The sequence below is a fragment of the Periophthalmus magnuspinnatus genome, chromosome 8 (genome assembly GCF_009829125.3).
Source record: "Periophthalmus magnuspinnatus isolate fPerMag1 chromosome 8, fPerMag1.2.pri, whole genome shotgun sequence".
Classification (NCBI taxonomy): domain Eukaryota; kingdom Metazoa; phylum Chordata; class Actinopteri; order Gobiiformes; family Gobiidae; genus Periophthalmus; species Periophthalmus magnuspinnatus.
In genome coordinates this window covers 23,003,235-23,027,217 of record NC_047133.1, presented here as the reverse complement: position 1 = coordinate 23,027,217, position 23,983 = coordinate 23,003,235, and the positions used below count along the sequence as shown (strand labels likewise).

The window sequence follows — 23,983 nt, the reverse complement described above, 5'->3', positions numbered from 1 at the left end:
AGTCAACCTTTTGCATTTTTAATCAAGCCAACTCACATGACTGTATTTTTCTTCATGTAGGTGGGCTTCATCGACTACATTGTGCACCCACTGTGGGAGACCTGGGGAGACTTGGTGCACCCTGACGCTCAAGAAATCCTGGACACACTGGAGGACAACAGAGACTGGTACCAGAGCACAATACCACAGAGCCCCTCCCCTCCACCGCTAAAGGATAAGGAGCTGAACGCATGCATGGATAAGTTTCAGTTTGAGCTAACTTTGGACGACAGCTCGGAGCCAGAACAGACAGAAGACAATGACAAAACTGAGAATCATGTGGCTCAAGACAGCAGTCAGGGAGAGGAGGAGGATGGGAAAAAGGAGGAAGACATGGAAGAGACTGAGGACATTATAGAGGAGGAAGATGAAGTTGCGATGGAGGAGGAGGAGGAGCAGGAGAAAGAGCATCTGGAGGTGCGAGCCGACAAGGAGAGACTGTCTGACACAAGCCCTGTAGAAGAAGAGGAGGATTCTTCTTCACAAGCAGAAGACACATGAGATTTGCTTCAATATCTCCCTCCTCAGTTGCACACTTTATTTTGCTCAACCTTTTAATGGCCAAATCAAGAACAAATAAAGACTGCAATGACAATACAGACCTTTGAATCTATTTTTCAAAAAGGGAATAAATAAGTCGCTTAAAGAGAAGTTACACATCAACTGTAGATTTGGAGTGGTCATGAGTTTTTGGATGGATTTGACAACACACAACTCTGAGGATTATTTGAGAAATTGAAGAGAACGTAGCACTCTGGAACAGAAATGCACACATATTAATTGGCACCAAGAGTATGTCAAATATAAACACCAATGCAATGCATTTGGGCATGCATTAAACATGTGGTCTATACACTGCATGAACATACACTTGACTGTCTGTTTGTGTGTGTGCATTTGGTGAGGGACACTGATCAGTGATCTCTTTGGAAAAAGCCATCTTTTACTGGAGTATGTACTAGTGTTCAGTCAGTATTAGTAGTTCATGTCAGTAAGATTATCAACAAGACCATTCTCCTCTAAAAAGCTACTTGTCTGAGTGACTTTTTCCCATTTTTGTCAAAAAGATTAAACTCAGCAGAGTTATGGGAGACAGAGAGAGAAAGAAGAGGAGGATGCTGCAATGAAGGGGCCGCCCTGGTCCTGTTAACCCTGTTACCCTTTACACGGAGTGCTACTGGTGCAAGATGGCTCTGTGCCTTTCTGAAACACCAGCTTCCTGAATGAAGCTGTCGTGAAGCAATGCATTGTGGGACAGGAGCGTCTGAGTTTTGTTTTTGTTTTGGATTGTCTCTTGTTAGCAATTTCTTACTGTTCATGGTATTGTGCCGTGTATCACACACCTGCATTTTTGTGGTTTAAGCTGTAAAGTCTTCCTTTGTTGCTCTTCTGGTGAAATAATAACTCAGAACTCTAGCTGCAGAGCAATCATAGCCACCTCCGCAACCGCCAATTAACTCTTTCCAGATTACATTTCTTTATTTTTTAAATAATTTTTATTTTATTTTATGAGAATAAGCCATGTGATGCTTTGAAGCATAAGTTTTGCCTATAATTTACTATTTAGCACTTGCTAAATAATTTCAAAGGGTACAGAATTCCACCATCAGCTGATGGAAACCTTCACTTCTACTGAGTGTTACTGTTCTCTCATAAATGACCATTTTCACCAAAGTTCAGAATGGGAAACTTCAGGTGGAGCCATTGTAAGGATGGTTTATTTTGAAAATCAGGAAGGAGAATGTCAGGGAAAAAGAAGCACGAAATGGCCAAAAAGAGTGTGGCAGTCCCTAATCATATTTGTTTTGTTTGATGCTTTTGCCTTAAATGCTAGATGCAGGATACATTCCTGTTAATATGTAGATTTAAATTTTAATAGATCCTAGTATATTTATATTGTGACGGTATGCCTATTATGTGAAAATCAATGTGTTCATTTGCATTTGAGGATGGAGGAGGAGAGGGACACTGCTGTCATCTCATTGTTGCACAAAGAATGTCTTGTTTTGTATTAATGTTGATATGATGATTATATAGTTTGTTACTACCTGGAGGAAATAAGAATAGGAGTTATTCAAAAGAATTGATTTAGATGCCTTTTTAATTCTATTTTGCCAATGGGGAGTGCAGTGTTGATAGACAGGGAAGTTGGCTTAAGTGTCCAAGACATTTTTCACATGTGTTTATGTGGTCTTCAGATCTGATTAGCTCTGGTTCGTTTCAGTGTTTGTTTTAACAGGGTACAAATAAAACCATCTTGTGTGTGGTTCTCTTGGAGGAGAGAGAAGTTTCTGCGGGTCAGTAACTTGCTCGGTGCAACAGGAGCCTGTGTGTTTGAGCAGCTCTGTCCCAGGACAGAGCAGCGCCTCAGGGCCTCCACATGCGTCCCTCTGGCGGAGTGGACATCCAGGATCACCAATACACCCGTTTTTAAATAATCGATTCCCATATGCATCAGCCATTTGCTTTTGATGTTGTTTTGTTTTTGTGGCTTCTTGTATAATCAAAGGCTACAAAAATGTCAAGATTTAATTGCCATACAAACACAATACTGTAGCAATTGTTTCTTATTAAAATGATTCAATTGATTGATTGCTGCCATTGTTTTTAAGATGAAAAGAAAACCATGGGAAGAGTTTTCTTGTTTGTGTACAGTTTATTTTTATATCATTCTGGTGTCTGGAAACAAATCACTTATTGACGATAATAGCTATAAGCATTATCACTGTTGTACATAATGTAATATTAGATTGTAAAATAGAAATTTATCAAGGTCACATTGATGAATAACCACTTGAGGTGTTAAGTGAATCACTGAAGCACTGCAGGCCGCATCTTCACCTTATTATTATTTGATTCTATGTTGCAAATGTCCACATTTATGTTGAAATCAAATCTTTGTACTAGCACTTTATTTCATCAGGTTTCTAAACAGACTGTTTGTTTCAGGTGGTGTGCAGTCTGTCCTGGTGGTTCGCTCATGGGCTGTCACTTGTTGATTATTATCCAATGGGCCAAATCACACATATTTGTGAAGTAGTCAATGATTAGGCTATCCTTTCTCAATGCATAACAAACTTTATTTAATTGCTTGTGTAGTCACTATGGCTGTGACTCTTTCACATAAATGTGTCCTTAACCATGTTAGTGCTATCACCACCTCTGTTTCTTAGTAACTTTGAAAACTAACCTGGTGATGTTACGCCCCCAGGTGGCCGAGCTGGCAGGTTACGTTGTGACAGACTTCTCTGGGCTTTAATTCCTTTGTTTGTTCACAAGAAAGATTAAAGGGGAAAACAAAATGAAATGATTGTAATAAGTGTACATGATCTTGTTGTAACGTGTAAATGTGTCCAAGTTATTTTTTATTATATTATTTTTATGAAGGTTTATCCTCTTAACAGAACTGAGGTGTCATTTTGTGAATAAAATACATTTAATAAGCAAACACCTATATATAAAACAATAAGATAGTATATCAGTATATATTTTTTTTCTTTTATTTCACTGTTCGGTACTGTAAAGTGTGTTAAAATACAAATAAAGTAAGATTTTTTTATAATAAATCCAGTAGCTTTGTCCGTATTTGTTATATGTCGCATGTTCTCTATGGATATTTCATGAGTCGTCTTGGAAAAAACTCCTAAAACATTTGAAAAACTTACCTGTTGTCATGAGATGGCTGCACAGTTTTCTCCCACGTTCCCGCTGTGAACCCCACGCTCTGCACCAATCACAGAGGCACCAGGGCGCATGCGCACTGGTTTTAGCGGAAGTGAAGCCTGGAGTCACCGACCATTGATTAGCCATTGCTCTGTTTTCTCAAGAATAATAATACATTTAATATTGTTTTTGCTGATCAAGTAGGTATACGTTGCGGATTAATTTAATTGACCGGTCTCTTGCATTATCTTTTACACATGTTCGAAATACACTTTCACCTCAGACCTATCCATTAGCTAGCATTGCTGGATGCGCGCTATTTGCCTAACAAGTCGACATTTTGATGATCAAATTCGATTACTCATTCTCTTAGAGTTGCATTTGTTCTTGTACTTTATCTACCTACGGATCTAGTATCTTTTGTGACAGTTCGTGTTCTTTTGTGACAGGTTGCTAATCGTTTTACCAACTGACAATTATGCACTGTCACTATTTCGTGCTGCTGCTGGCTGTAGGGATATCAGCCGTGGAAGTTCAACGACCAAGAGGAGTGCCTTTATCAAGTGAGAAATTAAGCTTTACTTTTGCCTGTGGTATGCTGTTGTTAGTCCTATGTAACAGTAATAAATCAAACCTTGCATTTACATATAGATGGCCCTGACCAACGCATTAATTTATTTCAGAACGACCATTCTATGAAGAAGGGAAGCCTTTTACGTGCCTGGATGGTTCCCGCACAATCCCGTTCAACAGAGTGAATGACGACTACTGTGACTGCCAGGACGGTTCAGATGAGCCAGGTGACAGAATGCATAGATTTAAAATTGTGGCTTGTAAACCTGATCAACCCTTAACTATTTTTATCTATATCTTACTATAGGCACCTCTGCTTGTCCCAATGGCCATTTCCACTGCACTAATGCAGGTTTCAGACCTGCTTTCATTCCTTCCTCCCGTGTCAATGATGGGATTTGTGGTATGAATAACAATTTCACATGATTTAGGATTTAGTTGTGCTCTGTAAACAACATGCACTGATAATATATTTTCCCTAGATTGTTGTGACACCACTGATGAGTACAACAGTGGTGCTACCTGTCAGAACACGTGTAGGTACGTAACTGTGTAAAAAATACATTTATGCCTGTCATTTTGTAGCACTCCATCACTTTATCTTAACAGGGAGATGGGACGTAAAGAGAAAGAAATCTTTCAGAAACTAGCAGAAGTGGCTAAAGAGGGATTTTTGCTCAAGCAGCAACTCATCCAGGAGGCCAAAAGAGGTTTAGAGGAAAAGAAGGTACTGTATAAATGCTGGTCTTTTTTTTAATTAGAAGAAAATGTTATGTAATAGACGAACTATTCTTGTTGTCTGTCAACAGGCCAAACTGGCTGAGGTTGAAGTCAGTAAAAAGGATATAGAGGCTAAGGTTGAGTCTCTGAGAACTGTCAAAGAAGAAGCAGAGAAGCCTGAAAAAGAAGCTAAAGAGCGCCATCTCAAGGCTTGGGAAGGTAATTGCATACCACATACATTGTTAGTACAAAGCATTTAATTGTGGGCGTTATTTTTTATAAAATGTATTTTCTACAAAAAGCAAAATAAATTAAACTTAAATTCAAATTTTATTTTACCACCGGCATTTTCCAGAACAAAAGGCTGTCATTCGCATGGAAAAAGACAAGGCTAAAATGGCTGAGGTGTTTGCTGAACTTGATGATGATGCTGATGGCAGGTAAGTGTTTCATTTTAAAATTTATTGTCAATTGAATTAGAGTTGTAAACTGTATTTGCTTTTCTCAGTGTCTCTGTGGCAGAGCTTCTTACTCACTCTGAGCTTGACCCAGATTCAGACGGTTCTTTTACTGAAGTTGAAGCTCAGGTAGCCTGTTTTAGCCATCTTTAAAGAAGAAGATATGAAATGTAAATATTCGGATGTTAAAGATATTTCTATTTATAGGTCTTGTTGGGAGTGGAGAAAGTGGATATAGCTGCTTTTGAGGCTGTTTGGAGTAACATCAAAGACAAGTACATTTCTGAGGTAAGACTCATCATAATATTTGTGAAAATGCATATTACAATATAGATAGATTATAGATTTTTATTCATTTTTACTTTAGGCCAAACAAGATATTCCCATAGACCCACCACAAGAGGAAAACAAGGAGCCACCAGCTGACACTGACTCTGAGCAATACCCTGATGAAGACATCCCCGAGGAAGACGATGATGAAGAGGACGATGAAGATGATGAAGAGTCAGATGACTATAAAGTAACTATTATGAAGAGTTTTTCCATAAAACCTCTGCGTTAACGAGTTCTGCTAGTGACTCACTGCGAAGTTTGTGTTTGACATGCAGAGTCCTCCCACAACTCACACTCAAGAAAAGAAGGCTGACGAAGACGACGAGGAAGGAGCTATGCCACCCTATGATGAAGAAACACAGCAGCTCATCGATGGTAAGCATACAAAACTAAATGAGTCAGCTTTGAGTGAGTCACGCTGTACAACATCAGGAGAGATGTGGCTACATTTTTATTTGACATTTAACAAGGCAAATCATTGTATAGTGTTGACCCAAAATAAACACTGAACTATTGCAACTACAGTCTTTAAGTAAGATTGTTGTTTTATTTTAAGGTTCATTTTAATGTTAATCTCATTCCCAGTTGCTCAGAAAGCCAGAGATGAATTTGATGAGGCCGAGAGAGCTCTGCGGGAAGTGGATGATCAGATAAGGTAAGTACTCTGTCTGCATTTAAAGGAGCTTTTCTGACAGTAATGTAATCAAGTGATGGTTATCGAATTACTGTCGTAACTTTTGTGGTGCCCATTAAATGGTACAATGGCTAATGTTTGCTTTATTAGTATGCATTTACTGAATTGACCAGATCCATGAAGGATGTATTGTGTTTTTACAGAAACATTGAAAAGGAAATCTCATTTGACTTCGGTCCAAGTGCTGAGTTTGGATACATGTACAGCCAGTGTTACGAGTTAACTACTGGAGAGTAAGTGCAATTTAGGAAGGAAAAACATTAAATACTATGTCTAATTGTCACAAACCTCTTGTCCTGGTATGGTTATGATGTAGTACAATAAGTATGAAGACGTTTTCTCTTTAACTCCAGTGAAATGCCTAATTAATAATAATCTAAAAATATCTCTCAGTGGCATAGAATCAACTAACTCAGTGATTACCCATGTTTTAGTCTGTATCTAAAATGCACAGAATCTCTTGAAACACATTCTGGATTTCACTAAAATTCCTTGTAAACCAAATAATAACTGTTCCAATTTCAGTATTCTTACAAATTTCTATTATCTTTTATATTCAAATTTCTCCACTTTCATTTTAGGTACGTTTACAAGCTGTGCCCCTTCAATAGAGTATCCCAAAAACCCAAATTTGGTGGGTCGGAAACTAACCTTGGGTAAGAAAAAACAACATTTCTTCGCTCATTGTTGTACAGATTTGTACAATTTTGACTGAATGTAATTTTGAAACTTTAGGACATGGGGCAAATGGGCTGGTCCTGAAGATAACATCTACTCTGTGATGAAATACGAACATGGGACCGGCTGTTGGCAAGGACCCAACAGATCCACAACTGTGAGGCTCCAAAGCATTTCTAACTTAAATTATCACCCCATCAACCGCATAGACCTATAACTAAAACAGCTCTTTCTGTTTCAGGTAAAGTTAACTTGCGGAAATGAGACGGTCATAACAGCTACCTCTGAGCCTAGTCGCTGTGAATATTTGATGGAGTTCACCACACCAGCCATTTGCAATCAGCCCAAAAATATGGACCTGACAGATGAGCATGATGAACTATAGAAGAGCTCCCACCAGTGAGTAGGGTTTTTTGTGTTAGGGTGAAAATAAGGTATAACAATGACAATATTTACATGCACACCAAAGTCTGAGTCACAGTCAGTGAAAGAATATGTTTCTACAAACCATGCTAAAGTATTCACTGTTGCAAGAATGGTATTATGAGTAAAAAATTGCAGATGTTTTTATCAACTACATGTTGTACATGTGAACTGCCATATTTTAGTATTTTGAGTGTAGCATTCATCTTTTAAGAGGGAATTGTTGAAGAGACAGGGAGAAGACCAAGCAACTCAGAGCACAAGGTACAACCAGTTGTAAGATTAAAGTTAATTTGAAGTCGAGGTCTATTAGAGAACAGTGTTAGACGTCAGCTAGCCCACCTGGATATTTGTCTTCTGAACTATATGTTTGAATGGTTCAATAAGTAATAATAATAGATTAGTGTTTCCTAATCGACTGTATGCAAGATTTGTTTTTATCTTAAAGTCACGTTGAGTCATGGTTTAGTCTAGTTAATGAACCTTTTTTAGAGCTAGTGATACTCTGAAAACCAAATACTTTCTTAGGTGGTATTTTATGTTAAATGTTTGAGAACTACTGTTGTACATAATAACCATTAGCTAACAACTGAAACATGAATACATTTTGCTCTTTCCAAAAATTATTTCTTGACTTGAATCAATAGATGAAACTTTCCTCTTACAGATTGCTCAATCCAGAGGGACCATAGTTACTGTAGCAACAAGTTGTGCAACCAAGAAAGACGCCATCTCAACATCACTGTCAATAAATTATTCCATGTAGCTGTAATTCATTTCAGGTCTTCACTGCTATTACATGTTGTTTTTAAAATGTATTAGTCTAGCATCATTCCATTGTTTCCAATAAAACTTTTTTTAAATCATCTAACCACTGTGTGTTATAATTGAGCTATTATCCTCTATTCTGGTTAAATAACACATAATAGCACTGGGTTTTTATGAGGATTTCAGGGATTATTATATATATTTTGGGGACAATTATGTTATTAATTATGAAACTAGTCATTAAAGTGACTAATTACAATTTGACTAATTGGTTTGTGCTGCTTTACCTGTCATGTAAAATCCTCAAAGCTTTTTCTAAAGATGTTTTTAATAAAGAGCAATACACAGAGGTATTTGTAACTTTTATTTTATTTTTTCTGGCATGTAAAGTACAAATAATTAAACAATTCCATGAAAAAGTCTTCAAGCGTCTTCAGCAGAAATCCCAGTAATAAATATCCTAGACTAAACTGAAAGGTTTATTTTTTCTTAGTTAAATTTTGTTCATTTTGGTCATGTTTGGAAGTATGAGATTTTGCAATTGTTTTTTGATCATTTTTGCCGTTTTGATTTGTTCTACCATTCCAGGCAAATGTAAGAAAAACATCACTAAGTTACTGCGTCCCCTCTAAATAAATAGACACAAAATACAGTTGGTTGAGAAACAGAAGACCACTCTACCCTTTGTCATTCTAAAAGACTCACAAGACATTCTTCTTGAAGCCAAAGCCTAAATAAATATGTTTTTGAAAAAGCTTTATTGGCTTTATTGACAATGGCATTGGCAGGAAGGTATCTTGTGAGTCAAACCTGGGACATCCCTTTGGTCCTTGCTAATTGCTAGACCCAAAACTGGGTCAGCGTCTGGCTATAGGGGCTGTCCCATGTTTCAAGGGTTCCCCAAGTGGTTTGAAAAAACAAGACTGTGATTAGATTAAATAATTAAAAGATTTTCATTTAACAAGACAAACAGAACACAGGCAGTAAAGGCATAACATCTAGCACACAGCATGTATGTTTATACACTTCAATTAGTTAAATATAGCAGTGCATTCTTTGACTATGGAGAACGATTCCAAATTGTACTTCTAAAGCTGTTTTTCTATTTGTCCCCCTTTTAAGAAACAAAATGGTGTAACCACAATTTTGGCAAACTTAAAATCTTTTAAACTTGCAAATATAATGAAATAAACCATAAATATACACAAAACATACTTTGTACGAGGCAATAATAATAATAATCATAATAATAAATAGTTTTTAAGTTAACAATAAGTTAAAACTACAAGCTTAAAGTCGCCCAAATAATACAAGTTTGTTGGCGCTATTTTGAATTTTTTCAGTTTAAATTATTTTATGTTGCAACAAAAGCTACCACAGACTTTTACAAACACAATTAAACACAGTTTGATTGAAATAAAAAAAATCTAACTAAGTCTAAAATCTGCATACACTGTAAAAAACTGCAACTAATTCAATAAATGGAAGAAAAAGAAAGAATTGTACCCAATCAATGCAACCGAACAAAACTGTTTGATCATGTGTGTCCTCTATGGCAACATCAACAACACAAATACGCTAATTGAACAAGTGGATATTGATATGTAAATGAAAGCAATCGGTTACAGGAAATAAATGATATTTGAAATTGACATGGGCTAAGACTCACGATATATCAACAGTATCCCTTTCAAGATATTTGAGGATTGCTCTAATATATAAGCCAAATATGCAGTTTCTTATTTTGCATGGACAGAGCACAAATTAGGGGCTAAAGGGAGCGATTATGTAAGTTTATCAATGAGCGCTGTCCTCAATTGCTCCTTTCACTTTTCTGCAAACCTTTTCAGTGTGACATTTAATTTTCTTTTTTAAAAAATATATATCATTTGTTCTCAGTCAATATAAAAACAAAGCACATTGCACTTACTGTTCCATAGGAAAGTTTTTTTGTCTTTTTAAATGATTATTGTTGTTGCTCAAGCAGTTGTGGTACTGTTTCCTGCCATGGTCCTTGGCTCTCTACTGATCGTATACATAACATAAGGGGTTATATATGGAGTGTATGGCCAATTAGGGCTGTGGTCTTTCACTGGTCTCAGCAAGTACTTGGTTTCCTGCCTCAAATCTAAGGGCTAAGCTTGATACTATTAAGTGGTTATCTGGAGACAGCAGCAACAATCATTGGGAGTGAAACAGTAGCCATCCTATTCTTTGAAATGGTGCAATGTTGACAATTTCCCAAAATTGGTCACACAAGACAAGGAGATGATATTATTAATATAGGGGAACTCTCTATATGTGCATGTTTTTCCCAATATCAATTTGATATGCATTTGAATAAGTTCTGGATAAAGTGTTTGCATGAGGGTGCATACAGATGCTGTTTTAGAAGTGGTTGTAGGTTGTAATGCAAACTGATATGTGCAACTTAGATTTTCACAACAAATGATAACTTAAATTGTAGAGGGTCCTTTTTAATATACAACATAGATTTGTACAGCGATTACAGGGAATAATATAGTTAGTCTTAATGTGTCCTTCTTTGTACTGCCTTGCAAAGCAATTCTTTGGCTATTTGGCTAATTTGTCATCTCATAAAGAATCATGCTTGATGTCCATTATGATTGTGCATCCCTGTCTGAGTCTACATTTCACTGTTTGCAGCGTAGAGTAGTTTTCAGCCTGACAATGAGCCAGTGTCACCACAGCTTTGTCGAGGATTCTCTAGTCAAAGAACTTCGCTTCACTGCACCATCATTCAAGCAGCACTGTACACAAATTCAGGACTGAGATGTGAGCGGCAAGCGCCCGCGTACAGATGTGTGTCAGGTTATACAACTAGCTGTCAATTTTCAAATGGTTGAACAGTTAAGTTTGTATGAGATACAACGTTCCTTCACCCCCTCCCTAAATCCCCACCCATACACCGCATGCTTGTTCCCCTTTGCTCTGCAAAGATCAGAGGGTTTAAAATAAAGCCATGCGATGTCCCAATTTTTCCAAGCTTAAGATCTGTAAAAATTCAGCACAATGTCTTGTTCCTTTGTATGTATAAAAATAGATTTATCTCTAATGTACTCCTTTCAAAGAGATCGTCCTCTTTGGCTAACACAGCGTCATTTAGAAAAGCAAAAATGTCTTGTATATAGTTGACCTCATTTAATCGATGATGATATGCAGATGTCTTGATAATGAAAGACACTAGCTCTCCCCATGGTAGATCTCACTACTGTCTGGTACAGACATTTCAGTGAGACTGGTTGGCCTTAATGCTTCATCAAGGGTGCCATAAATAATTTCCATGCAGTTGGGATATTTTAAGAAATGCTATTTTTGTGACTGTCTAATGGATCTGAAGCGAACAAATACAATTTTGTGTACTAAACAGGAGTAAAAAATGTCAGGCGTGATGTTGTACAGTCATCTTTTGAGAGTGCAGAGAGTTCAAAGTTTTCTCTGAAGCGTTTTAGGAAAAAGATTTTAAATACATTTGAAGAGCATTTGGCAAAGCTGGAGGAACTGGTCATTTTCTCCTCAAAGGATCATTTTTGAAATCGCTGTGAGCAGTTTTAAGTCAGTTCTGAATGTTCAATGAACTGCAGTGCTCTATTTTGCAACAAGCATTTGGCTTGCAGCGCCTGTGTTTTTACTGAAACACATGATTTTAACCTAATTTACACAACAGCTTTTTTTACACCTTTAGAATTATGCCAGTGCCCTAGATGTGTTTTACTCATCTGCAAACCTGCTGTAGACCATTATTGTTGAGCTGTACAATGTGCACATATTTCTAATTGCTTTGATATATGTGCTACTATTTTTTACCAACCTGAAATACTGTACACTGCTCTTTTCTGAAGATAATGACACCAGAAAATCATGTTAAAGGGATCTTTCTATGCTGTGTGATATAAAATGGTTTGTGATCTACATTAAAGGTGCGATGATAAATAATGCAAAATGTGAAAATTCTTAGTGTTTCCTTTTGAAATGGTTCTGTTGTAGTGAAATGGTTTTCCCCTCATCTTTCATAAGCCCTCAGGAGATTCACTAACGAACGCTGTCGCCATGGGAGCACTGCCACTGCTCTAAGTTCACAGACAGTCATGTGCATCTTGATTCTCTCACTAGGAGCAGTACTGTTTGTGATGAATAGTAAATATATCATACTGTGATTTGTGATATGTGTGAGCTATTGGACTTGTTGGTGTGAGACTGTGAGGTGAACTGGATGGTTTTCCAACTACTCTTCTCTGTGACCAGTATTCTATTGAAACTAAATAGTAGGGCCTGAGCTAACAGGCTCATATCGGGTAGAGAAATTGCCTTCACACTAGGCACCACCTAATGCAGGTCAGGAAACAGTAGTCAAAGTTTCTAGAAAATGCTTACATACTCGGCTATTATAACCACCTTAAATATTGAATATATAGTTATATTTTAATAGACGTATATAAGAGAACACTGTTTTTAATTTTCTTTGATCTAAAAAAATCGCTGATTCAAAATGCCCAAGTGTAAAAAAGTGACTACATTCTCTCCAGCAACATAATGGGAGAGACTGTGGGTTAAGTGTTTGGGTAAATTGCACATATTCATTTAAATTTTGATCGTTTTCTTTTTTGTTCATCAGTTGTCATCATAATTTGCCTGAATTCAATCAAAGCACTAAGTACACATTCTCTGTCACATTCGTTAAACTGTCTCCTAAATAGATAGCTCTTATTATCCCTACCTAACCAACCAGCTACGTACCCCCATCTAATTCAATCCAGGCAAATATACAGGGAAGGACTCTCATGTCGCATAAGAAGAAGAGAAAACAAAAACTCCATCGGTGTTGGTCGGTGTTTTGCTCGTGTATGGACGATCGTATGTGTGAGTGCGTCTGAATGTCTGTTTTGTGGTAATATATTATGGGTTTGTGTGAGATTGTGTCAGAGAGACTAAGTCCAGGCCCAAATATAGTGAAAACCCAGGGAGCTCAAAGTGCCTTCCCCAAAGGTTATAGGAGATCGCCCCACTGGCCCCTTTCTCTCTCACTTTTTCAGGCCTTATGCTGCTTGCTGGTCTTGAAAGACACCTGCAGCACCCGGTCTCCCAGGCGGTACCCGTTAAGGCTGGCGATGGCCATGGCAGCTTCGTCGTAGTTGGTCATGGTGACAAAGCCGAAGCCCTTACATTTGTTGGTGGTGAAGTCGCGGATGACTTTGACGTTGGTTACTGCGCCGAACGGTCCGAAGAGCTGCCACAGGACGCTTTCGTCCGCCTCCGGGGAGAGGTTGTAGACAAAAATGCACCATCCTGCTCCGGTGGGCCCCGTGAGGTTGACTCCCGCCAGGCTGGTCATGCTATCGATAGTGATGGGCGAGAATCTGGGGAAGAGAGGGGGAGAGCTACCATGGGTGTCATTCCGAAGTTCAACGCAACTTTCAGCGCTTGTCTCATATAAAATGATCTTTAGTCAGGTATGGAGTTGAAGCACCTCTCCAATTCATCACTCTGGCCGCAAAACTACCTGGTCTTACACAAAATGACAAGCACCCACACATTCTGCTTATTCTGCTGACCTTAGCCTGTGTGTAAAAACAAAATTAAAACCATGAATCACAATGTCCAACTGAAACCACAGGAACAAAACACAGAAACCTATAGAGAGGGATGAAAGGCAAATCAGATTCAAAATAAATAAAACTGAGGAGACGCAAACGCCATGTCCATGCTGGTGAAAAAAGGGGACATTACAGCAACTGAAACTGACGATGTTAGTCCAAGAACGAACTACACGAAATACCTCTAAAATTAAATAAAAAGACGAGAACTTAAACAAAGCCATGCCAGAATACCCTGCCTTTTGAACATTTACGTACAATATTTTTTTTCCTGGTGTACTTCTATATGATTGGTGATAATCTATGGACATAAACTCTAGTAGCAGGTGGTATTCCAGGCACTTTGTTTTGAGGTTTTGTTTTTTTTCTTTTTTTGGCATGGATGCTTTTGAAAGTACACCTTTGGCATTTACCTCTTGACTCCGTAGCTGGCGTTTAGTAAATTGTCGAGTCTGCAACGCAAGAGGGAGAATGAAGGGGATGCAAAGGTTAGTTATGAGATCTAAAACAAGGAAAAAAGGGCCTTTAGACGTTCAAATGTAGCTCCTTCACCAGCTGGCCTCTAGGGGGCACCCTTAACTGCATTGCAAGCCCCAAATCATTCAACCACAAGCAGATGCCATGTCAAATAATAGTCTTGTGTACAGTCCATGTCCTCAAGCAATTCAAGTGTTAGCTCTTTGTTGTAAGGTTAAACTAAATTAGCTTCTACAGTAATTTGGAGTAGCTTGCCACCATTTCAATTCCTTTCTCATGCTTTTCTTGTACTTTTGTCTTTTTAAAACACATTTGGTAAATAATAAGCAATGAAAACATGATGAAGGACAGACAATACTGCCTAAAAGGCTTCTACAAACAAGTAGAAATATGACCAATTAGGAGCATCCTTTTAAACTTTAAACCAGGAACTACATTCACAAGCAAATTTCGAATGGAGTCAATTCTCTAAAGGGATTAGCATCCGCTTACGATGATGAACACTGAGATGACCTGGGACCTTGTTTGAAAAAGTTGCATTTATAGACCGTGTGCGTGGTATTAGTAGTGATTCATAAAGTGACACTGGTTTAAGGCTCAGTACCTGAACCGTTGAGTTTGGTGATGCAGGGGCCCCGTGTAGCGTCTGGCAGCTGTCTGATAGAGTTGAGTCAGTAAGGCTTGGCCCGTCTTCTGGCTGGGATTGTTGGCGAATTTGACAGTGATGGGCTCCGCAGCTCCCAAAGGCTTCTGTCCGTTCAGACCTTTGATGGCCTCCTCAGCCTCGTTCCGTTTGTCAAACCGGATGAATCCCACTCCTCGAGATATGCCTACGTCAAACAAAAGCACAGAAATGTCACTATTCTGCTGTTGGAAACCACTCAGAAATGTGGGTTGAAAGTGGCAGTACCTGTAACTTGGTCCACTAAGATGCGAGATGTGATGATGCGACCATATTGGGAAAAGAGTTGCTCCATGTCTTTCTGACTCATGGTTTTGGGTAGTCCACTCACATACAGGTTTGCATCGCGAATTGATGCTGAGCTGGGGCGAGCGTATGATACCTATAGCACACATACAAATATTTTTTATAGTAAGCAAGATAAACCATTTTGATAAACCACTTTTAAACAATGTAAATGGTTCCACTCTGCGCTAGCACTTAAGTGTGAAGAATCCAGTCATCTAAATTCTAATTATTAGCCTTTGTGCAGCCCATTGCCTCTGTGCTATCTGTGGACTTAATCAGAGCCTTGAAGCTCAGTCAGAATGACACAGTGCTGTGGTGACACATAGTGATGTCTGCAGCCATTACTGAAGCTGATAGCAAACATCAAAAATGATCTTTATTTTCCCCCTCAAAAACATTGTCTTAGCTTGTTTTTCCTTAATTCACCAGTGACTTAATTAATGCCGCCGCTTACTAATTTTCCTGTGATGTTATATCCCTAATGATTTCCTGCCTGTTTGTCTACGTTCACTTAATTTTCACTTTCTCGCCTTGATGTAGAGTCACACGTCTTGACTTATGTGAGTAGAAGCGTGTAAACTCATGTATGATGTATATAGCACTGCCTGGTCCATTGTTAGGAGAGCTGCTCTGGTTGTGCGTGATGGAGAAACAGAGTGAGTGTTGTCTGAGATAGGCTGAGCTGCCCTCCCTGTCCTGCCTTTTTTCCTTTGTCTGTATCCTCCAGGGACAAAACGGCTTCACTGGCAAACAGCAAACAATGCAAGCACATCATAAGACCTAAGCATCCTTGACAACGTGAAAACATATTCCACACATTATTTAGAAGACTATATGTTGGGTTGAATGCAGGTGCTGGGGTTTGATGCATTCGTCTATATAACCAGTGATGATTGTGTCTGGACCTTGCAGCTTGAATTGAGAAGGGTTGTGTGGTACAGTGATTAGCGTGTGCTGGACGATTCAGGGGGGAGTTGCTGTATTCGGGGAGGCTGCCCTATAATTAACCCTCTCCCTGTCGCTCCCACAGTACAGATGGTGCCTGGAGCCCATATGGCCCCTAATCCTGTCATTGGCATTCTGCTCCCTGTGCTACCCCCTACCCACAACAGCAGTCCACTCCCAAACCACTATCACTTTCTCCACTGAAGTCAAAAGTAAATTCAGCATTGCTTATACTATGAGCAATTCATCAAAAAATAAAATCCATTTTATGCTTGATGTTTATGTACAAGAGTTTCAGAATGATTAGAAATTAGCATAGTGGTCATAGCAATGAGCAATTCAAAACTAAATCTTTTGAATGGTCAACCATCCTTAAAACGGCACCATATAACAGGAAACTGAAACCCATTTATTGTAATTTTTTAGAGACATAAATGTATTGCCTTTCCACAAACATTTAAACAACTTACAACATTTCTCCATTTTGGCACAAATAAACATTGTCTTATCTTATATGTGTCAATTTTAATAGGAGGTAAAAAGTATTATTGAGAATACTAATGAAAATGTCTAACTTGAACTTAATTAAATAATGATTCAGCCTATATTGGGTTTACTAAAATTCAACCATTCACAAGTTAAAATTAACCTCCGATTACTGAACAGCTGGTGGACCCGATCACCTGCTCTGTCATTCACAGATTTGATTTTTTTCGGACCCTGTACTTTGTCTCAATATTGCTCGTCTTTGATCCGCTTTAGGGATAGGTGGGTGGACGGAAAAGGGAAGTAGTGTGTTATAATATGCTCCCCTTTTCCCTCATCTGATTTTGGGACAAAGGAAGGCCCTAATTAGCTAGAATTGTAGGCAGATGGGGTAACCTGGGCTGACCCTTGTGCGCCACAGTCAGGCACCCTAATTACATTTCCATCACAATAACCTCTGCATGCTGTCCGCCCCTTGCTTTCTGACCTCCACTCTCCTCTTTTTTCTCTTTTCACCCTTTCTTTCTGCTCCTTTGTTGTAGGCGCTGCACCCGTTGGCCCCCTCAAACGCCCCTCCCTCTGTCACGTCTGTTACCATATCTCCAAGCTCCAGACACCGATTTCCTCTTTTTTTTATCGCCCCAACACCAATGAACAAAAAACATATAGTAAATCTTTCTTACCTTGATTGTTTTTGTTTGCAGTTTTAGACCGTTGAGTGTGTTGATGGCTTTGTCGGCATCATTTGGATCAACGTAATTTACAAATCCGTATCCCAAACTCTGACCTGGACACAAAGGCAAATCTAAAATTAGATAGATAAAACAGAATTTTATTTAAGAGGAGAAATTAAGTTGTTATGACAGTTACAGTTAATACACTACAAAATGCAGAGAAATATGCATGCAATAAATACAATTATAACTAAACACCTATTCAAGAAATTTGTGTAATTTTAATTTTTTTTTTTAAATATCTGTACCAAACTTTACTGTTAACCATCACCATCTATATAGCATAAACACTTTAATAAAATGCCTGGATTTTTACCTGTAATTTTGTCTCTGACTAGCTTGCAGGACTCAATCTCTCCGATGCTACCGAACAAACTCTTGAACTCTTCCTGGGTCATGTTCTGAGGCAGATAGTTGACGATCAGGTTGGTTTTGCTGTCATCCGTCGAGCCATTGGTGCTAATGACTGGACCGTTTGGCAGACTTGTTCCACTTGGGCCATTGGATACCTGGGTTTCCATGGTGCTGATTATCTGCTGAGAAAGAGATGTATTTTAGATTTATAACTGAAACTGGTCATCAACATTGTCACTATAGCCAGAGGATAGCCAGAGAGAATATTGAGTGAATGGCTACAAGCTTTGATTTATGCTATACCCGAACCCCCCTGAATACATATTTTGCCCCATCTTTCAAGCACTTGCTCTCCTTGCCTGTGGTCCTGCAGATGTCACAGTGGTCGGTCCCCCTCCCCCCCACACACTCTTTTCCAGGGTCAAACGCCATTACATCATTACACAGGGACGAATAATAGTAATGAGTGCACATGCAAGGCCAAGCTAGAGACTCGAGAGTGCAAGAGTGGCAAGAGGTCGCTATGGCAGACACAAAGAGTAATGTTTTTTTAGCATTTACAACATAGATATCATGGCTTGGCTAAAACCAGGTGAGATTTTGTGAAATATAATTTAGTGTAGTTCATCAAGTTCATAATTTTTTCTTCTTTTGAGCTACACAAGATTTTTAAATAACATCTGTGTAGCCTGCCCTACTTCCACTACACTCTTTCAGACAGCATTCATTTTGAAATCAGCAAACTATAGTAATTCTGCATAATGTAATCAAGAGCTATTCTTGTAACATTATAGATAATTACACAACATGATTTCTACACTTTTGTATGTGCAGAAAAGAACATTTCCTAGTCTATTTTCCCTTTAGCCAGCTGATACATTTGCATTTTCATATGCCATGTTTTATGACTGAGCCTACATTGTACTGTTACTTTGTGTTATTTTTAAATCCAGATGTCATTTTGTGCTGCTTTTTCAACACGGTCTAAGAACACGCGCGCCGACCTGCCTTCTAACCTGCTATGTTCCTTTGAGTTATCCTCCCCTCAGGTTGCCCAGGTAACGGCCCTTCGAAGACTGCATTGTTTCTCTAGGCAGAATATTAATTTTTCTCATTAAGCGTTTTACTTTTAGTTCGCGGCATCACTTTAAGGGCAGACATATAGGTCAGAGATTTTTCCTCTGTGAATAAATATTATATGACACTAGAGAAGCAAGGAAGAGCTGTTAAGTCATATCGATTATGACAGGAGAATGATTTTACAGAGAAAGGCTAAAAATAAAATACTTCAAACGAATAAGACAGTTGCATCTAGTATAGCATTTTTACCCACATGAAGAATATATTAAAACAAAAGAAAACCATGGTGTTATGTTATACTGTATGTGTCTGAGTATTTGATGGGGCATAGAGAACGTGTCCTGAATATGACAAAAGGGGAAAAGTCGTATTAGGGCAAATTTGTCTCGCCAACTGAAATAACCCTCAGCGTAGCAGAACACACATCCCCAGTGAACAATGTTATGGAGTTATATAATTCACAGACCACTGGGTATAGGCCAGGAGCCGAGAAAGGCTGACACAAGCAGGAACTACTAGGCTTTTAGACTTAGAAAGAACAGCTTTAAAGTTAGAGTTGTAAATAGTTGAAAGCAGAAATAATCTTAAAAAGTTGAGTTTGTTGTTGTTTCAATGACATCAACTAAATTGGATATGAACCCAGTAACCCTAGTCTGCTGCCTTAGACTAAGACTGTGATCACTCTAGGGGCTGCCTGTATCCATGCAACTATGAGGTTTTATGTGTGTACACTCACACTTCTGGTTTATTCCTATGCTTTCATAAAAGCATCTATAACCTAAATGTATTAAAACTTAGACAATTCAAAGAGTTGGCTTGGTACTATTTTCTTTTTTTCCTATTTTGGGGCCCGGTGAGATCTCCCTTAATATTTTATAGCGCATCAGCGGCATCGCCTACACATGGCTCCAGACTTGCACGCAAACACCAGCCCTTCCTCCTCTTCTGCCAAACGCATGAACCCAGACTCTCACGCAAACAAGAGGCCTGCCTCCTCTGCCAAGCACAGACTATATACCACCTACACTGCACACTGTGAAGTCACAAAACATTGAAACATACCATAAATGCAAATTTGTGTATTTCTCATGCCAGCAAACAGCTTCTCAAATTAACTTCTGCTCCAAATACAGTACTGCACTAGAGGCTATAATGCAGAGAATGATACGCTTTGACTGGATACTACACTGTTAGCTTTAATGCTAATATCAATCATAATACAGTCAAAATCCTCAACATACAAAGAAAGACACTAGTATTGATTCTAATGTTTTCTATAACATATATTCTTGACTGTATTTTACATTATAATCCATTATGTAAAGATGTTTTTTCTTTGGATGGCATGAATCAAAAGTGAACGCTAGGCTGGAGTGTAAATGAGCCTTCTAAATAACACAGATTACGGGATTATAGTGAACAAAGGGCATTAGCCACACTCTCTGCATCTTAAGGGATCATGGTGGCAGCTGTAAAACAAGACGACAGGAGTCACAGCTCGTGTCAGCCGTGCCCGTCTCTGTTCCTCGCTCCGTGGACTAAAAATAAAAGATTTCTTAAAGATCTGAGCTGCGTGAATGTGCTCCTCGTTGATAAGATGTGAGCAGACACAGTCAAAGGCTCGGGGAGACAGACCTGTCTTGCAAGTCCTTGTGCATGGGGCGCTATCCAGCGTCCTGAAAAAGGGAGTGGCTTTCGATACTTTCATGTGAAGCTCTAAAAACACTACTCTTTTTCTTTATCCACAAACGCAGTTTACAAATTATTTGTATAATGCCTAACACGTTTTATTTTAACCTTCAGAAATGTGAGCGCACGCTGTCTGGTTTAATCGTTATTTAAAGGCAGGGCTTGTGCCGGCATTCATGAAGCGCAGCGCCTTTTTGCTGAATAAATGTATTGAAACGAGCAAACAAAAGAGCCACCCGTTCCTCCTCGTCTCCCTCGCTCGGGCTATGGCAGCACTATGAATATTAATGTAAACAGTGGCGCTTTGTGTCGTGGCTAGGGGCTGCAGGACTCTCCGGGAACAATGAGTGTTACAGTTGCCAGATTCGAGTCAAAAACGCTACAGCAAGTCCAGAGCAAAATCTACCACTCTACAAGAAACTACTTTTTAGCTGATGCTCATTCATGGAAATGATGCACGGGGTTTTCCATGCGTTAAAATGATTATAATATAACCATTCATATTAAACTGTCCCTATGTTGTTATAAATGTTACTTTCTAAACAACATTGTTGATGTTCTTGGAGACAAAGGGTCCAAATAAGACGTCAGTGTACAGTACAGAATGAAAGCAACATGTTCATCTCTTCCTGTATTTGTTTGTTGTGCGTAATTATACGAAGCTACGGGCAACAAGGGGAAATCACTGCTTACATAATTGCAATTAACATATCTCAGTCTATAAATTGGAAGATAATTAGGTTGACTTAGAAATTGCATTTGTTTTCATAGACAATGCGTTTGAAATGTAAAATAACAGAAGTATAAAGTGTTTATCCTATTTAGTCAATGTCTAGCACTTATTGTTTGGTTGGCTGGTAGCGGCTGGCTGTCCTTGTCCTTGAATTGTGTAAGTGGAAGGTTATCTGACTCAACGTTTTATTTGCTAGGCACTGCGGTACAAGCATGGAGCACTGCGGACCATGTGCAGGAGAGCCACTGTCTGCGTGACACCGGGGCCTGCGTGGACAATAGGTAACGAGAACAAAGGGAGAGAGGAAGCTTCACTGGAGGCACGTCAAGTACATTTGGACACTCACTCATAACGCGGCCTGGCCCTTTAAGGCACAGTCACATACTTCATAATAAACATGCTAACGCTAGCTTTCACACCTTTTCACTGAATTATAATACACCAGATATTTTACTACTCTGGCAAATGTATTCCCTTGGCATCATAAATGTGCCAATTATGCTCCAATTACGTCGTTTATCTCAGTTTGGTTTCTATAAAACACGAGGACGTAATGAAACATCCCAGTCTATTCAGCATTCATGCTAACATGATCTGTGCTACATTTATAAGCAAATGTGCCTTTAATTGGCGTACTTAGAAAGACCACGCTGTCAACCACGTAAGATGTCAAGTGGTAAATCAGACCAGGCTGTTCAGGGCTCAAAGGCCCTCGCCTGGTGCTTTAGTCCAGCAGAGACACGCCCAATCCGGCCATCGGCACACAGCAAAGCTAATTTATCACTGCTCCCATCTCCCTTGGTCCAGCGGGCGCGGCGCACGCATGGAGATCTTGCACCTAAAACTTGCGGAAAACGCGCTTAAACGTGGATGTGCGTGTGTTGCGTCCCTACACTATCACGGCTACGGAGCTTTCCAGTCCATTTACTCGGTTGCATCGCAACAAGAACCCTGAGGAATTCGGACTTTGTCTGATTCAATGCAAACCAATGGATGCGTAATCTCCCCCTCCCCCTCTTCCTCCCAGAGTGACTCGACCCTTTTTCCTTTGCCTTGTTGGATGGGCCCTCAGCCTCCGAGGCATCATGTTTTGTCTCATAGAGCCGTCTTCAGCATCCTTAGCTGCGCCAAGTGCAGAAAGCCAGCTTCCCCCACTGCGCGTCTCATTGCGTTTCTCCTGCTTTAGCTCTGTAATTCTGTGTAACCTTCAAACACTTTCCCTTCAGTACTGTACCCTTCTATTCACAGATGCGACATTTGGCTGTCCTGCTGGTTGTCACTAAAGGCTGTGCTGGAAAATGGCAGGTTCGAGACTTATAGCCTACATGGCAGACAATGACTGCAGTCTTAGTGCTGTCAAGCATAGCGGTTCCACTGGTGTAAGACAGTTGATCTATCTAATCCTATAGTAGCACTAGTTGGCATACTAAACAAAAGTTATTCAACCAAAACATCACCTGTGTGCGGACAAGTCAACACACCGTGTTTAATATTTGATCTCTAGCAATAATAAAATGACACGTGTGCGTATGACCATAGCCAACACATTGTAAGGATGCTGCTATCTCTATCACTTGAGACACAAGAGAAATAGAGGTGTACGTACAGTAACCATTCTTGACATACAATGCAAGAAATCTAGGTCCTTCTTCTCTGCGCTGATCTTCGGCTGAAGTCTCCAAGCTCTTCGGCCTTTAAAATATTTGGCCCCTGTTATGTGTCAGGTCTCCAAATTAAAAGAAAAAAAAGAAAAAAAGGAAAAAAAATTACAATCTTCGTCAGGGAATCTCAGCCCTTTGCGATTGTAGGTGTCCTCTATAGGATGAAAATGAGGAGAAAGGGGTTTTCTGCCGGATGACGATGAGGGAGTGTGTTTCTCTCCGAGTGGCGTGGGCGATGGTTCAGAAAAAAGAGAAGAAGCAGTGCTCCTCAGCGGCAGGGTGTGTCCAGGGGAGGGTGTTTGACTTCGTCTGTTTTTTGTGTGTAATTCCCTGCTCCACTCTCAGTCTCCTTCTGTGCCTCTGCTGCAATGTTCTTCTTTTATGCGTCCTCCTGGCTGGCAGCGCACGCAGCTGATTGGCTAATTGTGCAGGGAGGGTACTACACGGCAGCCATTGCAATGCGCTCCTCTCCCATTATCCCCTTTAGGAGAGATAACCAAGAGAGCCCCCCCTTGTCTCAGCATCCGCCCTCCTTCTCCCTGCCCTGCCTTTCTTTCTGCCCCCCTCTTCACTCACATGCAGAGCGCAGTGAATAGGCCTCCACCTGCACTTTCAGAGCAGATGGGTGCAGTACAAGACAGTAGACTTGTTTCTCTCACTTCTCACACTTGCCTGTCCTCTAGCAAAGCCTGATTTCCTTTTTCTCGGTTTGAAATCACAGCAAAACACATTCACACTTTTGTCTGTGTGAATAAAAGACCTGGGCCCGACAGGCATTCGTACGTCCTCATTCTCTTAGCTGCAATCAAAGTAGTGAATTAAAATGGACTGTGCACAAAATATGCTATAATTATATGGAACTAGAAACAAAGGATATAATAAGATGAATA

At 39.5% G+C, this 23,983-nt stretch overlaps 3 protein-coding genes across 16 annotated transcripts in view; 2 read left to right on the top strand and 1 right to left on the bottom strand.

Moving 5' to 3' along the window:
• The window catches only part of pde4a (phosphodiesterase 4A, cAMP-specific), a 70,575-nt gene extending 66,965 nt beyond the window's left edge, over positions 1-3,610 (top strand). For 2 of the 3 annotated variants that reach the window (XM_033971149.2, XM_033971152.2), the window contains one exon: positions 61-3,604. In XM_033971149.2, the coding sequence (XP_033827040.1) occupies positions 61-540 (480 nt within the window). In that variant the 3' untranslated portion in view covers positions 541-3,604. Of the gene's footprint in view, positions 1-60 lie in introns of all 3 variants that reach the window. The other variant, XM_033971150.2, reaches the window with a different exon arrangement.
• A 191-nt stretch (positions 3,611-3,801) lies between these two features.
• On the top strand, positions 3,802-8,448 carry prkcsh (protein kinase C substrate 80K-H). Its single transcript, XM_033971153.2, has 18 exons — positions 3,802-3,902; positions 4,152-4,265; positions 4,386-4,502; positions 4,583-4,678; positions 4,758-4,815; positions 4,885-5,002; positions 5,085-5,214; positions 5,351-5,435; positions 5,504-5,582; positions 5,661-5,741; positions 5,821-5,973; positions 6,062-6,161; positions 6,372-6,441; positions 6,624-6,713; positions 7,062-7,136; positions 7,216-7,315; positions 7,400-7,557; positions 8,249-8,448. The coding sequence occupies exons 2-17, from the start codon at positions 4,181-4,183 to the stop codon at positions 7,541-7,543; spliced, it is 1,581 nt and encodes a 526-aa protein (XP_033827044.1). The 5' UTR covers positions 3,802-3,902; positions 4,152-4,180; the 3' UTR covers positions 7,544-7,557; positions 8,249-8,448.
• A 250-nt stretch (positions 8,449-8,698) lies between these two features.
• On the bottom strand, positions 8,699-23,482 carry elavl3 (ELAV like neuron-specific RNA binding protein 3). 12 transcript variants are annotated; one of them, XM_055223929.1, is made up of 7 exons: positions 23,039-23,447; positions 17,893-18,109; positions 17,526-17,629; positions 15,352-15,505; positions 15,046-15,271; positions 14,378-14,416; positions 8,699-13,748 (listed from the first exon to the last, which is right to left on the bottom strand). In XM_055223929.1, the coding sequence occupies exons 1-7, from the start codon at positions 23,054-23,056 to the stop codon at positions 13,400-13,402; spliced, it is 1,107 nt and encodes a 368-aa protein (XP_055079904.1). In that variant the 5' UTR covers positions 23,057-23,447; the 3' UTR covers positions 8,699-13,399. The 12 variants fall into 12 exon arrangements, with proteins under 12 accessions (XP_055079904.1, XP_055079900.1, XP_033827047.1 ...); XM_055223925.1 differs by having other exon boundaries at positions 17,526-17,647; positions 17,893-18,112; positions 23,039-23,435; XM_033971156.2 differs by having other exon boundaries at positions 8,699-13,727; positions 17,526-17,647; positions 17,893-18,112; positions 23,039-23,435.
• Between the last annotated feature and the right edge of the window lie 501 nt (positions 23,483-23,983).

What these genes read in the sequence shown, in the direction of transcription:
- elavl3 (XM_055223925.1), bottom strand. An exon ending in TGCAAACAAAAACAATCAAG is followed by an intron (nt 15,506 to 17,525) that starts GTAAGAAAGATT and finishes TGTGTGCTATAG; the next exon opens with GTATCATACGCTCGCCCCAG. An exon ending in CTTAGTGGACCAAGTTACAG is followed by an intron (nt 15,272 to 15,351) that starts GTACTGCCACTT and finishes TGTTTGACGTAG; the next exon opens with GCATATCTCGAGGAGTGGGA.
- prkcsh (XM_033971153.2), top strand. Translation starts at nt 4,181, where the DNA reads ATGCACTGTCACTATTTCGTGCTGCTGCTGGCTGTAGGGATATCAGCC. An exon ending in ACCTGTCAGAACACGTGTAG is followed by an intron (nt 4,816 to 4,884) that starts GTACGTAACTGT and finishes TTATCTTAACAG; the next exon opens with GGAGATGGGACGTAAAGAGA. An exon ending in CCATCTCAAGGCTTGGGAAG is followed by an intron (nt 5,215 to 5,350) that starts GTAATTGCATAC and finishes GGCATTTTCCAG; the next exon opens with AACAAAAGGCTGTCATTCGC.